Source organism: Falco peregrinus, chromosome 5 (genome assembly GCF_023634155.1).
Source record: "Falco peregrinus isolate bFalPer1 chromosome 5, bFalPer1.pri, whole genome shotgun sequence".
Taxonomy (NCBI): Eukaryota; Metazoa; Chordata; class Aves; order Falconiformes; family Falconidae; genus Falco; species Falco peregrinus.
The window spans coordinates 16517260-16533578 of NC_073725.1; the positions used below are offsets into that span (position 1 = coordinate 16517260).

Sequence of the window (16319 nt, forward strand, 5' to 3'; positions counted from 1 at the left end):
TAAGTCCTTAACACAGAAAATATTTAATTCACTACTAAAACGTAGCCATTTTAGAAGTGGTGTGTAAATGGCCATTGGCAAAGCACTGCGCTATGCTTGGGCCGTAGCTACAGAGGAAAATTGCTACCTGCTAGGAGCTGCAAAAGCAGCGGTGGGTAGAATTAGTGCAACTTCTAGAATTCAGATGTGGGGAGAATAAAGCTTATAAGTAAGATTTTATTTGGAAAACTCTCCTCTGTTTTTTAGTGAAAGCAGGATGTGGGACTTGCACGGTTGGGTCTTGTCCCCTCATTGACAACAGGGTGTCCTTCTAGGACAACACTTTTGTATTACCTATGAGATCTCAGTGAGGGACTTGCAAAGGTGGTAGAGACAAAATGAAAATGACAGGACTGAACCCGTACCCAGTGTGTTTATAAGTAGTTCTCTGTGAAATGCAGCCTTAAAACTTTGAACTACCCTGGACCAGGACTTCAGATCCACTCCCACCAAATTCTAAACCCAAAGGAAATACGTGGGTAGTGACTCCTTCTGATGCCACTAGTGAAAATGGTGGCTTTCACCACTGAGCGATTTCCTAGGTCAATATGATGCTCTGACTGGCTGCATTTCTAAATTTTCTGTACAAGTTAAAAACTACAAGAGTCAATGAAAAGAATTCAAAGTGACCATGCTCAACTTAAAAATGAAGAAACATCAATTCTATGATTTTGGGACTGTGATGTGATATTTGAATGAGAGGGATTTGCTGTAGCACCTAAAAAAGATACTGATTTCCACGTATCTCACTACAAGCAGTTTGGCTAAATATGTGTCTTGTTCATTCTATTTATAAATTGAACATGAAATATAGTAGTGAGCCTGCAGAGAAAATTTGGATTCAGGTTTTATTAGTTCCTCAAAACATAGCCCAGCTGGGAAAAGATTTATGTTAAGTGTCAGAGTGATTCTCAAACAGGAAAAAAGGTTTCATGATGAAAAAACAAGATGCAAAGATAGCTCACCACCTCTGAAAACCCCAAAGCCCAGTCCCCCCACCAAACCCAGAGATCTCTTGACCTCCTTTTTTCACAACCAAGTACTATTCAATAGATAGATTTAACAAGAGAGAGAGAGAGAGAGAGTGTGTGTGTGTATGCATGCATGCGTGCGCGTGCATTTTCATGTTAGCAAGAGTCTGTCCTTAATTTATGGCAGAAGAAAAGGTTTTATCCCATGCTGAGAGACTGATTTACTTTCTTAGGTGTAATGGGTAGGGACTGGATGTTGCTGGTCCTCAGGGATGTGTTGATCCAGGCTAAGGATGTATGCATTATTACTGCTGTACATAGAAAAGCGTATGTTGTAAACTAGCTGGGCAGTTAGAAAGCACCAGTTTCCTGCTGCAGAGGTTTTGAAAGAGAAGTAGTATCTTCAGATAAAGGCTATGATTAACTGAAAGTCCAGTGGAGGGACTTAAAGAGACATCAGTGGGCTTTCAGTCAGGCAAAGGATACCTCAAGGAGTGTAATGTATAAAATCAGCAGAAACCCAGGAAGCTACACAATATTAGGTGTCACAAGTCACAACAGAGGCATGGAGTGGGCAGAAGCTGCGGGGCTGCAGCTCTCCATGCATGCTGACATGGTGCAGTACAGTGAAGAGCAGCAATGCCTGTCTCAGCTGCAGTTGAACCCAGTCTTGGTAAAGTTTGTTACCAGTTGTCCTCAGAGCACTGTATGTTTCATGGAGGCTGAAGTTTTTTAAGGACAATTGCAACAAAATTCTTCCTGCTAATGCAAAACAAAACAAAAATGTTGATTTTGGTTTTCAAAGATTTACCACTTCTGCTATGAGGAGGCATCTGCATAAACTAGCCATTTGTTACGGAGCCCCATGCCTAGAAACGCCTGAAGCTTTTAATTTCGTACAAATGCTCAAATATTGAGCAATAAGACCTTGCACATAAATAGCAAATTCTATGTAATAACTTGCAAATTCGTGGCATAAACACTGAAAATATTATGCTGACAAACCTTGAAGTCTTCCATTGCACAGTGTGGCAAAGAAGACAGAAAAAGTGCAGGTTGTCAGGAGGGGCCCTTGACCTGTGGAAGTGACGGATTTTTGCAGGTGCAGTTTCACACATTTCAGCTTGCAGAGGACACAGGCCTGTTAAGGCAGTTTGACTCACAGTAGCAAGTCTGCACTGCCAGAGGGAGACGCATCTGGAAGGGGTGTGTGCTGTGATGCACTGTGCTGGTGATGGGTAGGGTTCCTGGGAAACCACTGAGGTAGGCAGGAAAATGCTCTTTTTTCCTAGAAAGCTGACAGAAGGCTCTGGGCTTGCACCTTTCATTCTGGAGACAGCACATGGGTTATATTTAAAAGCATCTTTTACTCTTCCCTACTCAGTATTGCACCATTATCTGAAAAATAAAAGGGAAGTTAAATGAACCAAGTGAGATTACATTGCTCAGCCTGGCAATCCACCCTCTTCAGACCAGTTTCATGCAGATGACTTCTTGTTTAGTCTCACCGTATCTTCCTCTTTCTTTCTGCACATCTTAGCATTTCTTTAAAAAAACATTGTAAAAACACCATTTCTTAAAAATACCACTTGCTTGGGGGTGGGGACAAAGCGAGCTGTCTTATCTCACTTGCTTAGGCAGACTGAATTTTGAAAAGTAATTTAATTTTGAGTGACACATACTACACTTAAACTTAGGTATTTAGAGTCTGGAAGTCCACTTATAGCTGAAATTTTAAAAGTTGAGAATATAGAATATATTTATACCCAAATACAAGCCATTTTATGAAAAGGCTATTATACTGTAAATTGTGCTGAATGTTCAGCAGCAAAAAATGGAATATTTAGTATTTGTGGAATTATTGCATATGGAAAACTGCTCAATGGAGGGGCTCTCCTCCAGGCTTTCTTAGAAACAAGGGGGTACTAAGGTCCACAAAGAAAGGGCCTACTCCTCCCACTGATACTCTAGAACAACTCTTCTGTGTTAGTTGGAAAGTGAGAGTGCTTCTTCAGTTTTGACATATTGCCAGTTCCATCAATGCATAGAAATAGGGTCCCACTGGCGTGGAGTAGTTTTGTAAGATTGGTCCTTGTTTTTCCCTTGTAAGCTGATCTCAGCTTCATAGATGGCAACAGTCCTTTTTCCATTCACCTAACTGTCATCCACAGTGCCAACAAAAATATCTTTTGCTCTTGCAGCAGATGATGGCAGGAACTTCCCAGGGAGGGCCCTGGGGAGTGACTCAATTGTCTGATGTTTTCCACCCACAGTGCGTTGTCATTGCAAGAGTAAAAAGGCTATTTGGAGGCTGTGGAGTGCACATGGTAAATGTGTCCTCCAGGGCACGTTAAATATCGGTACACCTACAGGTTTCCCTGATGAAATCCGCTGTGGTAGGGGAGGCCACAAAGGTTGGGAAGGGTTGCGTTAAGCAGCATGGGCAAGTGGTTATTTTGTCCCAAAAGCCATTGTCTATGATGGTGTGGATACAGTTGGTGTTTACAAAGTGTAGCAAGCAGAGCACAGGTGTGAATCACATACTTACCATGCTCTGCAAGGAATTCCCAGCTTGGTTGTGCCATATTTAGACCAAGCACGGGGATACCCAAACCTGTATCTCCCGTTCCCATTGTCCCAAGTGTGTGCTGGTGTCTGTTGATGGAGCTGGCAGCCCCTCGCTCAGCAGTGCGCATGGGGATGTACTGCGTGAAGGGCTCCACCAAACTCGGGCCTTTAGCTCAGGCCACAGCCCGTGGAAATCAGGAGATACACCTACTGGCTTGGGTCAGCTCCAAGTCAGGTCCCAAATCTTTAAGGATGGTCCTTGCTCTGATTTTTGTATGCTGTAAACACTGAGTGCACTGTTGGCACTAAACACATATTCAGAAATATTTTTTTAAATGACAATCTTTTTTATTAACAGTAGGATTTTATTAGGTTCGAAAGCACAAGTAAAACATTTGTTGCCATCAGTAACCCCCAAATCACTTCCATAGGGCTGATATATAGCATCAAAAATATACCCTTTTACTATCAAAAATATTGCCCTTTGCAAAGTCAGCTACCATTCGTTAGAGATCTCTCTTCCCTTAAAAAATGAGTTTATGTCTATGTACATTTGTACTACGTGTGCATACACTGACACACACACAAGTTTCAATGATGAAACTTTAATGACTTCTCTGTCCTTAAATTCTTCTCCATCTCCTGTTCTAGGCACAGAGCACTGCTTTTGCTTCTACTTTCCCTCTTCTTCCCTCTTGATTCAATTCTGCATCCAGCCCTGACATACTGTACTGCTTTTATTTTAAAAATCTTTACCATTTCAGAATACCTTATGCTTAACAAGAGGCATGTCAGTAACTCAGTGCAGCCGTTAAGTCTCTTCATGTGGGCAATGGCAATCTTGGTGGTGGCTAGCCTCACAGAAGTCATATTTACATACATTTCTTCTTCACAGAGCCTTTTAGACGAAGACAGAGCCATCCTGGTCACTGGTGTTCAGGGTCATGTTGCTGTGCATGACGCTTTCTGTGTAGCTAGCTGAAGAGGTGACCTGGTAGTGACTGCAGGGACCACAGAAACACAGGAATGGACAATACTTTAAGCAGATATGGTGAAGGTATTTCCTGAATTTTTCCCCAGCAAAAGCGTAGATAAGAGGATTGAGACAACAGTGACTGAATGCAATGGTTTCGGTCAGATGCATTGCGTAGTCCAGTGATTTAATTTGATCACAACTTGTGAATAACTCATAGTGCTTTAAAGTCTCGAGAAAAATCAGTACATTGTAGGGGGACCAAAACAGAAAAAACACGACTACCACAGCCAAGACCAGTTTTATGGCTCGTGTTTTTTTCTGATTTTTGCAGGACAGCAGGGTTTTGATGATCCCACAGTAGCAATAGCATATTATACAGACTGGGATGAAAAAGCCAATGGTGTTCAGCTCCACATTGCAGAACACCGGCCAGATGTTCTCCAGCTCCTGGGGGAAGACAGACATGCAGTCATTTTCTACCAGCTGGGAGAACACAAAATGTGGCACTGAAAATAAAACCGCTATTGCCCATACTCCGCAGGTTATAAGAAAGCCGTGTTTCACTGTTCTGGATTTCAGAGAATATGTTGCCCGGACAATGGCCAAGTATCTGTCGATACTGATAACAGTGATAAAGAACATGCCCCCAAAGAAACCAATGTAATACAGCGAGGAAATAGCTGTGCATGAAATAGTCCCGAGGGTCCATCCACGCACTGTGTTGGAAGCCCAGAAGGGGAGGGAGACCACAAAGAGAAGGTCTGAGATAGCCAAGTTCAGGAGATACATGTCAGTGATGCTTTTTTTACTGCCTTTTTTCACAATGGCAAAAAGCACCATTAGATTGCCTGTGAGGCCAAGAGCAAACACTGCAATGTAAAATATTGGCAGAAATATTTTCCCAAATTCTTGGATGTCAGTCTTATTGCAGGAAAAAGCATGTTCGTCATAAGCATATTCAGCTGTCGTTTCTGTGAATGCTTCCGTCATGCTGAACTTCCTGGCTAAAGACAACATGAAAAGGGAAAAGAGAATAATGTTAGAGAGACATCCAGTATCTGCTATGGTCAAATACTGAGAGACCTCACTAACACACACTTTGGGGTTTTGTCGCTGTTTGGGTTAGTGAAAGCTGTATTACTGCAGCGGTGATGGCAGTTACTAACAAAAGCCCAGACTCTGCCGTTACATGTACGTCACTGTATGTTAGCTCTTTAGGATAAGAACAAATAAATGAGAATTTCAAGGGCAGTTGCATAAGCTTATCAGAGGGGCAGCAGAAGCGGCAGCAAGCCAACATTGCCTGAGCTCTGCAGGTGGTGCGTCGCAATGTGAGAAATGCAGGCGTTCCCCCAGTCTGCTGGGCAGTGCTGGGCAGGAAACGATACCTCACGTGTCACTGCTGATCAGTGTGTGGTGCCTGTCAACACCACCAAGAGCCCAGCCTGGCCCCACACCTTAACCCCAGGCTGGAAGTGTAGTAAGACGCCCAGTTTGACCAGGTCTGAGCTGATGCTTGCTGACATGGAAGGAGCAAAGTCTACAGTGGGACATCCTCTGGGAGCAAGCATATCTTTGATGAGGTGTTTTGTGGGGTTTTTTTAATCGCTAAGGTCAAAAGAAGAGGGAAACTATACTGACCCTTTTCCTCAAGCACCAAAGTGTCTCGTGACTGCTCCTGCCTTGGCTGTGAGGCAGTCAGGTTGGAGCCTGGGCTTGCTAGCTTGGAGGCTGCATCCAAAGAGAGTGTGGGGTGCAGGTGTGTGACCTCTGGGCTCACTGGTCTGCACATCGAATAACTCGGGGTACCCATCAGTTTATCCACACTTCCTTAGGATGTGGCATTCAAGTCTCCACAAAGATTTCCATTTGCAGGGAACTAAAAATCCTAGAGGGGTTGCAGGTGTTACTGCATTCAGTCTGCTCCCTGGTTGGGGTAAAGAGCTTGTAAGTATCTGTTACTTGCTCTCACTGTAGGAAATGAAGGAAATTGAGTGTGACAGGCTGTGCGGAAGCCCAGGGAGATGACATGTCCAAACTAACCTGTTAAAGCTGAGACTGAAAGGAAAGGTCAGTGATAATAAAACTGCAAATAATCACTACCCCTTGGTCACAGTGTCACAATCTTCATACAGGAGCCCCCGCTGACTCTAAAGAAGGGTCTTGGCTGTCTCTAACACAGATGTTTGCATCTCGTGTTAGTGGGACATGTAGTCAATAGAGCCAATGAAGAGCAATGCAACTGAGCTGGCGCAGGGCAGGCCAAATCTGCTTTAAGACAAGACAGACTGCTTTCTAGACTCTGCTGACCACGTTGATGAAACTCCTTTTGACTAGAAGGAGAGCATGGGCACACTACTCAGTGGTAGATGCCAGTGATATATAGCTATTCCCACTCCTGACTCTCAGAGTGGAGTGGTTGGAATCCCAGCCTACATGTCAGCGTTTCACTGATGGCAATAGTTTGTATAGACTCTGTTTAAAATAAGCCTTGCAAGAGTAAGCATGAAATAAAGATGTCCTGAGGTGTGAGTCAGTCCTTACCCAAGAAGTTTCATATGACGTAGTGGTAACTACAATAAACTCCTCCATAGGTGGCTACCGTGATCATATTGACATTTTCTCCTAATGCCTTATTGCTTCAGTGCTGTTTGTGGTGTGGGCCATGAAGTTCTGCCCTCTTATTTTGTAGTCATTTCTCAAAGAGTTGGGTTTTTGTGTGCTAGTTGGAAATGCAGGCTCTCTGTTTTAAAATACCTTCTTGTTCTGAACGTTCAAAGCCTAGTTGCCCCCAAAACATTTAAATAAAAAGTGCCCACAGTCATTAGAAAACAGTCTGTGGTTTTGCACAGGAAAAGTGGGCTAGAAGAAGGTCTAGAAGAAGACCAGCTCAGTGCTGGTAGTTCCAAGGCATGGGCACAGCACGGGGAAGGCTGTTTGCTGCAGGTGGGCACACGCATGGGCTGAGCAGCTCTTGCAGTGCCTTTCCACTTGAACTGGGAGCTGAGACTGCCTGCAGAATCTGTGCAGCCCCTTGCTTCCAGCCCGGTTTAATCCTCCAGCTTCTGGAGACAGGGTATCTGACACCAGCAAAATTAAAGCGGACGAATAGGAAATGGCAAGGTGCTGGGGCAGAAGCTGACAGTGGTTGCAAACAAGATACTGATTTTCTACTGATGAGATAACTGGAGTTGCCTACAGAGATATGTGACTGGTTCCTCATCTCTTTACTGTATCTACCCTGTTGAGGAATACAGAAATAAGCAGGAGACATCGTACTAATCCCCATAGCCTGCCATTTTCTGTCTTCCCATCCTGACGTTTTCTTTCTCCTCTCTGATACAAAATGTAAGCAGCAGGTGCCTTAAAAATGAAAAGAAGGGTCATGATACATCAAGTCTCTTGCGCTGAATATGAGTCACTACACTGCCCACCCAGATCCTTGCCACTGAGCTGTTACTGCACCCATCTGCACAGTACCAGGACCTCTGTCTGACTGTGAGCTGATGTGCTCCACAGCTGGTTCTTCACCAATGCACTGCTGTGTGGTAGCTGAGGGCTACCACAATGACTGGGGCTGGAGCACCTGCTGTGTGCAAAGATGCTGAGAACTGGGTTTGATCAGCCTCAACAAGAGACATCTCAAGGGGCATCTAGTGAGAAGGTGTAAAGGTGAAGCAGATGACTTTCCTCAGAGGAATAAGGCAATGGCCGTGGGAAATTGTTACTCATTGTATGGAAAAAAAAGTCACTGTGAGGGTGGTCAGACACCAGGACAGGGCTTCAGGGAGGTTGTGGGATCTCCGTCCATGGAGATACTTGAAAGTTGGTTGGCCTTCCTCTGAGCATGAGTTTGGACAAGAGACCTCCTGAAGTTGCATCCTTAACTTCATGACTGACAAAGCTGGACAGAGTCCATGATGTCTCTGCAAAGTGCCCCAGCTTCTCTGCCCTGTAAGCTCCTGTTTCTGATATGTCTTTCTTGGTGTGACAGGCAGAATTCCCATCATCCACAGAGGAAAAAAATGATTGATGCCTGCTCATATCCCATTAGCATCTTTGCTAACTGCGCAGGCATCCAGAGAGGGCTGCTGAGTGGTGCTTATCTAGACTGTATGCGCTGTGTGAAATCCCTGATCTGGAGAGAGGGAGCACACATTGGTTTACTCCCTTCTCTGAAAGCCTCTAGTTGTGCTGGTCTTTCCCATGCTCGCTCACTCAGTTCATGTCTGGAAAGGCAGCTTGTTCCTCTGGAGAGTTTCTATATGTCTGTACAAACCGCTGTGCTCTGAAGTAAAAAGGAGCATCAGTCAGGCTGGGATTTTTTCTGAAGTACCTTTTCAATCAGGTAATCTCCTCTAGCTCACTGATAGGGATAATTTATTTCTGCAGTAGCAAATTATTTCCTTTGCCCCTGGATGGGTGGTTGCAATGCCTGTGGTACCTACACCAACGGGAAGGGTGTGATGCTGCATAGCATGTCCAGGGGCAAGCAAGAACTGCACTTACCAAAATGACATTGGCATCTGAAACTGCTGGCACAGTCTGTGGCTTGTTCACTCTCTAGCTCCTGGATTTCATATGTCACCAGCCACATCCTCTTATCCTCCCACCGCTTCTCATCCTGCCTATGCAATGCTCTTAGTTCTGATTGAATATTTAGCTCCTCTGATACCACTTCACTCAGTTTAAGCTGATGTTACTCAACAGCTGGACTACAAACTCCAAAGGGAAACCCAAACCCAGCCCTTACCAGATATGCATAATATGATGAAATGTTATTGTACTCTAAAGTGAAGGAACTTAGCTCTGCCCATCCTCCATCCTTCCCTGCCAGGTATTCTCCGTCAGCTTCGCAAAGGCCACCGCAACACATGCTCTTCTCACTGTCTGCTTCAACCCAGTTTTCTCTCTTGTGCTTACAATGAATGTTCACCTAAGGGACAAAGCGAACTGAAGACAATAGAGGGCACTGAAGAAGGACCGCAGGGCTGTGAGGTCCCTCCACTAGCTGTTTTCCCTTGCTGAGTGCAGGAAATAGTAGATTCACTTCTGCTTCTCATGGAACTGCTCAACCGCTTTGCTCTCTCTCCAGAGTTCTCCAGCAGTTTTACACCCTTCTCCCCACAAACTTCTGCCCTTAATCACATTTATTGCTATCTCAAAGACAGTAGTCTGCAGGACCAAAACCCCTGCTTCTCAGCACAGCTATTCCCAGCATGTGCGGTACGTGTAATACATAGGGAAGTGAAATTATGAGAGATCCACAAACTCCTCTAAGCAACAGAAATTGCATTTCAGCCTTCGAATACCACTAGCATCAGGCTGGGTGACACAAGAGCTAAATCCTGTTTATGCATCTGATCCTCCCAGTTATCATCCCTGGCACTTCAGCCAAGTGCAACATTGCAAGCTTTACTGCCAAGAAGAGGGGTCTGCAAGCACTTCGCCTCTCTGTGATGCCTTTGCCATCACCGAATGAAAAGAAGTAAAAAAAAAATAAAAATCAAACCCAGACCTCTGCCAGAGGGTCACACTTCAGATTTGCACAACATGCTGATAAAAGTATTTAACCCTCAGAAAGATCTTCACACCTTAGTCAGCATTTCTGGGTGAGGCTGACTTACACAATTTTCTCATGCAAGCAAATTAAGTTTTCCATGCATGCTGAGTGGTCTGGAGCTGCAAGCCAACAATTCAGCTGGCCCAGGGAAGCTGTAGGCTTTGTGGGAATCCCTGTGAAACCCTACAGGTGCATATGCCTTTCTCACCATTAGATCTGAGCTGCCACCACCCTACCCAAATACATATGCCATTGCTTTTGCGTATTTGTGACTACACCCATCTGAATCTTGCTGGCTGGTGATTCTTGGCAAGACTGCAGGGATGTCCTCGGGTACCTGCAAATGAAATGTCATAGCCGCTGATGGCACTTCTAACACACCGAAAAAGACGTTTAATGGAATTAACCAGAACTGGGTGGAAATTAGCAGGAGAGATGCAAGTCTTAATAGCACTCTGGGTGAAACTCTTAACCAGCCTCGTGCCAGGCAGCTACTGTGCAATCGCCAGACTGCCGTGGACACCTGTAACCACAGTTTGGATGATACCTAAAGCAAAACTTAAGACTTATGGTCTATACACCAGCCAGTTTTTAGTCCTACAACCAACTCGTTCCTGTGATTCACTTAGCTTATCTTTCAGAGTGGGGTGGCTCTATTCTTAGGGTGCCGTCTCTGCAGTTGTTAGGGATCATGTTAGGTACTGGGGGTCAAAAGCAGGCCCAGCCCAGCAGGTGCAGTTACTATAAATCTTAAATCTTAGTCTTTTATTCAATTCTGAAGTGGGGAGATGTTCCCCCCATTCCATCTCTAGAGATGCTGGAAGCAGCTGACACAATGCCGACCCTCAAAAGCGGGAAGCAATGTGAAACAGCTCGTGTAAGCTAACCTTTAACCTCGGCAGCATGCAATTTAAACAGTAAAGGGAGGAGCGTAGCTGATGCCAGTCTGCATGGGTTTACAGAAGAAAAGTTTTAGTTTGAACATCTGATGAGATTGCAAGGTTGATAAAGGGTACTGCTCAGAAGAGGTGGCGCTTTGGCTTGCACTGCCTGCTTATTTGATTGACGCATCTCTCCAGCCCAAAGCAACACAAGCCCAACAAAGTATTACAATGAGATTTGGGCTGGTTAGCAGTCAGATCTCAAAAGGCAGCCATCCATGGAGGAAGCTAAGGTCTGTGAAGGACCACACTAGGAATATTGTTTGTAAAAGGTCTGTGGGAATGACAAGTTGAAAGCCAAAAAACTCTTCAGTATTTTCATCACTGGTCTGAAAGCAGATTGGAGATTGGCAGGGGGAAGTGATAAAAGACTTGGAGAATTGGATAGTGATTCAGACAAATCTTGAGTCATCTGGGGCTTTTGGGATGATTCACATTGACTTTAATGCAGCCGAAGAGACACGCTTGGGAGTTAAACAATACAGGCCATGTCTCAAGAGTGGGCGCCCATCTGCTGGGAACCCTGGCTGCTGGTACGGTACGGGCAGACTCTGAAACTGAGCTCCCAGCCAGATGTTGCAATAAGAAAAGCTGATGCAACCCTCGGGTGTTTAAAGAGGTGATAAACGGGAAGGAACAAAAGCAGGAAGACTTTACCATTGCAGAGCATGATACTGTAGGCATACTTTGATAACACTTGATTTCACTTTTGCTCATGTTAACAATCTTGCTAATTTACTGCAATTAGTCATACTATAAACCAATGTGTGGAAATTCAAACCAGAAACATGCAAGCTAGAAATCAGATACACATTTTTAACAGTGAAAGGCTAATGACTGGAACAAACTTCAATTAGGAAATGGAGATTTTTGCATGTCTGAGCGTCTCCACATCAAGAGAAGACATCAGCCTGGGAAACTGGTTTAGGCCAGACACAGTGGAGAGGCTCAGCTGGGGGGCGCTGGGTAAAACTCTACAGCCCCTGGCAGGCAGGGAGGCAGAGCAAACGGGCGACTGGGGCACGCTCCTCTTAACAACCATGGCTCTGTTTTGGTAATAAATGACTGAAAAAGCTAAAAGCTAAACTGTCCTCTCCCCAGGTACTTCACCGGCACCAGCTAGCCCAAATCCTGGGATGGGATCCCCTGGAAGGAAGTGGAGTCCTGTGAAGAGCATGGAGCAGCTGCTGGGTTTGGATTAAAGGGGAGTCAGGAAGAAAGCAGCAGAGTTTGGGGATGTTGTTACCAAACAGCCAGTCTGTACTGCCTTTGTTAAACCCTGAATGTTTTCCCTACTGCTAAGCAGTTCTTTTATGATTCCTCCATCACTTCCGAGTGGCTGTGGTGTAATTCCCCAGATGCATCCTTGCTCCCTGGTCCCCCGGTCCTTCCCTGATGACTTTAAGGTGAGGAGATTCCTTTCTTTGGTGTTTCTTCTTCCTTCTGTCATTTATTCTCAGATCAGCTGGGCCATTTCTGTGGCCCAGCAATGTTCAACAAGCTTAATAATTGCTTGTCAATTTGGGTCATTTAATTTATGGAGGCTCCCCCCAAGACTTAGAGGATAAGTTTTTTAAAAGCAAGTAGTGATCTGGGGAGCTTCATTAGTGGATTTTCCAGCTCAAGATGGAGTTCAAGGAGCAGAAGCATGATGCTGAAGCTTTCAAAAAATTAGGGCATTTAAGGTGTCCTAAATAAAGGACCCAGAAATGGAAGCCGATCAAATCACTGCTGATTAAGATAAATACAAGCCTGAATACTGCAGAAGCCTGCGATCCCTTTACAAAGGCATTTAGGTCAAAGTGATGAAAAAAAATGCCCTTTCCCTGAACCAGTTCTGCAGTTTTTACATCAACATCACAAACTAAATTAGAAGTAGACACCACTAGCTGGAGATGAGCAGCATGTAAATCTAAAAATTTAAACCAAAAGTTTTGTGTAAAAAAATACAGTTGAAAAGACTAGGCTTGGATCATGGAGGGCAGGAGAGGCAGTATGGAGTCCAGAATCCCCAGGATCACCTTCATCTAAGGCTTTATAACATTGGAAAGTGCTTTCTCAAAGATGCTCTATGCAAACCTGGAGGTAACTGCAGGGCAGCAAGTAGCCAGGGCACAAGTTTCAGCGTAACTCATCACATCAAAATTAGGTGTACTCTGATTTACAAAGAAAACATGGACTTACTACAGTTTTTGTCAGCAGTGAAGTCTTCACCGTCTGTGCTTCAGAGCAGCCACCATGGTATTTTGAACAAGATCTTGCTCTTGCCCCGCAAATGCATGGTCCAGCTGGGCAGGCCAGTGCCCTCACTCATACTGGTTGTGCTACCGTCACATCAAAGCGGGCACAGGGGACTGAAACCAGATGCTGTGGGTGAATCCTGCCCCACGTGACAACCCTTCCCTTGCTGGTGTTGTTGCCCTGCCAGGAAGACTTGCTGTGAGCCATGCAGAAGGGACAGCAGCAGTGTGTGGTTTGCTGGGGCCACGGCAAACCCTGCCAAGCCCCTGGCAGCTCACCCCTGTGGTTGCTGATGTATTTATAGCAAAAGCTGTACGCTGAAGCTTTCAGTGGTGTCAGCTCCTTCCTTAAACTGGTGAGGACAAAGCCCCTCTGAGGCTGACAGCGTGATGCAGGAGACTTGGTGCCTGCACACTGGGGGTCCCACCTGCTCCTTAATGGAGCAAGGAGTAGACTCTCAGGAGCAGGGCATGACCAAGGCTGTTAAGGAAGTAGAGATGCAGATAGTCATGTCAGGGGAATTTCCAGCAATTTCCATTTGTTGATTCAAATCATTCTTCTGAATGGGAGCTAAGCACTGGAGGGCTTCTGAAAAATCCTGCAAGGCTATGGTCTGAACCTCTGGCAGAGTACCTTTAGAAATCTGGCCTTAAGGAGGTCAGAGCCTTAAACATCTATTTCAGAAATGACTTACACATTTAGGAAATATGACCTGACGCTATGATTCAGATTCCTGCATCTCCCCTGGATCTTAAAATTGAGGTTCAAAACCCACTGAAATGGTCCTGAAATTTTCATCTGTGACCCTGAGGGTCATGATTTTGTGGTCTCAGTACTATGACCAGATCCAAGGGTCCTCTGCAGAGCCTCGGCAACCTGAGATGGTTTCCACACAGTGTCCTGACCCCAGGGCCTGGCCAGGGGATGGGAAATGAGGTAAATGGTGTGAGAATCCTGTTGAAGAGCAGTATTTGGTTTTGCCCTCAGGGAGCCTGGGGAGCGCTTTAACTCAGCTGCCAGGGGGGCCGTGGCAGAGCTGGGGAGGGACCAGGTGCCCTCCCAAGAGCTGCCTGCAGGGCACTGGGTGTTCGGGGGTCTCATCTGACTGCATGGTGATTGCCAGGATCAGGATTTTCTCGGAAAATTTGTTTCACAGGTATTTCCTCTAGGCTGTTAGTTGCCCTGTTTGCCCCTTCTGCTTGCACAGTTGCTCGTGACACTGTATATTTTGTTGTATGTACAGCTGAGCATTTTGCCAGTGTTTTACATGCTTTTCCTCAGTATTTCTTTTTCTCAGACCTTCCCTTCTTAAGTGGAATTCAAATTTCTTTTGTATTTTCTGTTAAAGGGATAGTAGAAATGGATTATTTAGCTATGTACATTGTTTGTACTTGTTTATGATTACCATTCACTCTGTCCTCTCAGCACCTGTATCATAGTGCCTATTTACTTCCTGCCCCTCCTTTTTTGTTATTAACAAGCTCACATTGCCTTGGCATCCTCAAGAAATCTGAGAAGGCTTTCTAGAAATTGGAGATCTCTTAAATAAACTTCTCTGTTGGTTTACAGATCAGCACATATTACATACCCTTTCTTGACTGTGTTCAGATGAGATTGAAGTTCTGGAGTTGCCAGCCCCTTCCTGGGAAGATCACATTTACTATGTGATTTACTCGTAGTTTACTACTGTGTGTTGTCCTTTGTCAAACTTCAGCCTTCTGCTCTCCCTTTTGGACTTCTATGCTGCCCGAACCCTTGTAGTTCATTGCTGTTGCTGTCTTTTATCCTGTCACCCAGTTCACTGCCTCCGGCTGCACTGCCTCCATGCAGGGTTTGCCCCAACAGACCCGATTTTGGGAACCACCTTTTCTGGATCTGTGTTTATATCATACAGGTACTTAAGGGGCTGCCCACCACTGTATTACCCAAATGTCTCACCCAGACCAGCAGACTTCTTTGTGCAGCATCTTTCCTATAGAAAGCCGAGTCATAGGGAAATTATGTAATATGATCATAGTTGGGTTTTCACACTTTTTGAATTTCTGCCATCTTTTGCTGTTTTTTTCTGCATCAGACACTTTCTATGGTCTGTACCAAATTTGCTGTATTGGTCTATCTTTCAGTGTCAGTGATGTTTTTGATAATGGTTCACTGACCAAAACTAAAAGCAAAGCAGTGCTCATGAGTTGTGAAATCCCTGCAAACATCTAACAAAAACCTCTAATGAAGTAGAAGGGCTTGTATCTTTTCTTGGTCTGTTCTTCTGGGTTAATGCTGCACACTAGTCATCTATCAGCATTTTGCTTTACCCTTGAGGACTTCTAGCCAGGGTGAATATTTCTCTTGCCACAAGATGCCACAAATAGTCACCAAGTAAAATTTCTCTGCCCTCATCCACTTTGATTGATAATCAAAGTCCCCTTTCTACTTTTATAATTTTAAAATATTACCCACATCATCTTTACCCAAATTAAGTATAATTTTAGTTCCAAGCACTAAGCAGTTAACAGTTTCCTTAAGTTCTGGACACACTATTCTTGTCATCCTGTTCTGTCAAACTGTAGGTAAAATGTAATTGTCTCTTACCTTAAATCATAGCTGTGTTGAAAACCAACTTTTTCTTCAAGCTGAGCCTGTTTGGGTTTAAATGTATATTTCCTCTTCTCTAATGCTTGTGCCTACCCTGTGAAACGTGAACTTTGGCAGGGCAGCTTCCTGGGCTGAGCTTCAGGGCTGAGCTGACAAAGTATTAATGTGTTCTGCTCTGGTCCCTCTGGCGCCTTGTGAAACTGTGAAGCAGGATGCAGCCACTCAGTGGGGCAGAAGTGCTTACAGAGAGCAGGATTTGCACAGGGAGACAGAAATGCCTGAGGAAGCTTCATACTCAGCGTGTAAAAGCTCTCACCCCATTTGTTTCCCCCTGTCTTACACAGAATCGAATATTATTGACTCAGACACAATGGTACAGTGTATAGAAATATGTCTGGTATGATAGCAGGGGCCTTGAGCTGTGGGGATGT

At 44.8% G+C, this 16319-nt stretch overlaps 1 protein-coding gene across 4 annotated transcripts; it reads right to left on the reverse strand.

Moving 5' to 3' along the window:
* Positions 1-3902: 3902 nt before the first annotated feature.
* Positions 3903-16108, reverse strand: CX3CR1 (C-X3-C motif chemokine receptor 1). 4 transcript variants are annotated; one of them, XM_027793633.2, is made up of 3 exons: positions 15886-16108; positions 9308-9490; positions 3903-5558 (listed from the first exon to the last, which is right to left on the reverse strand). In XM_027793633.2, the coding sequence occupies exon 3, from the start codon at positions 5542-5544 to the stop codon at positions 4480-4482; it is 1065 nt and encodes a 354-aa protein (XP_027649434.1). In that variant the 5' UTR covers positions 5545-5558; positions 9308-9490; positions 15886-16108; the 3' UTR covers positions 3903-4479. The 4 variants fall into 4 exon arrangements, with proteins under 4 accessions (XP_027649434.1, XP_055662871.1, XP_027649437.1 ...); XM_055806896.1 differs by lacking the exon at positions 9308-9490 and adding an exon at positions 13243-13479; XM_027793636.2 differs by lacking the exon at positions 9308-9490 and adding an exon at positions 14888-14941.
* Positions 16109-16319: the final 211 nt, after the last annotated feature.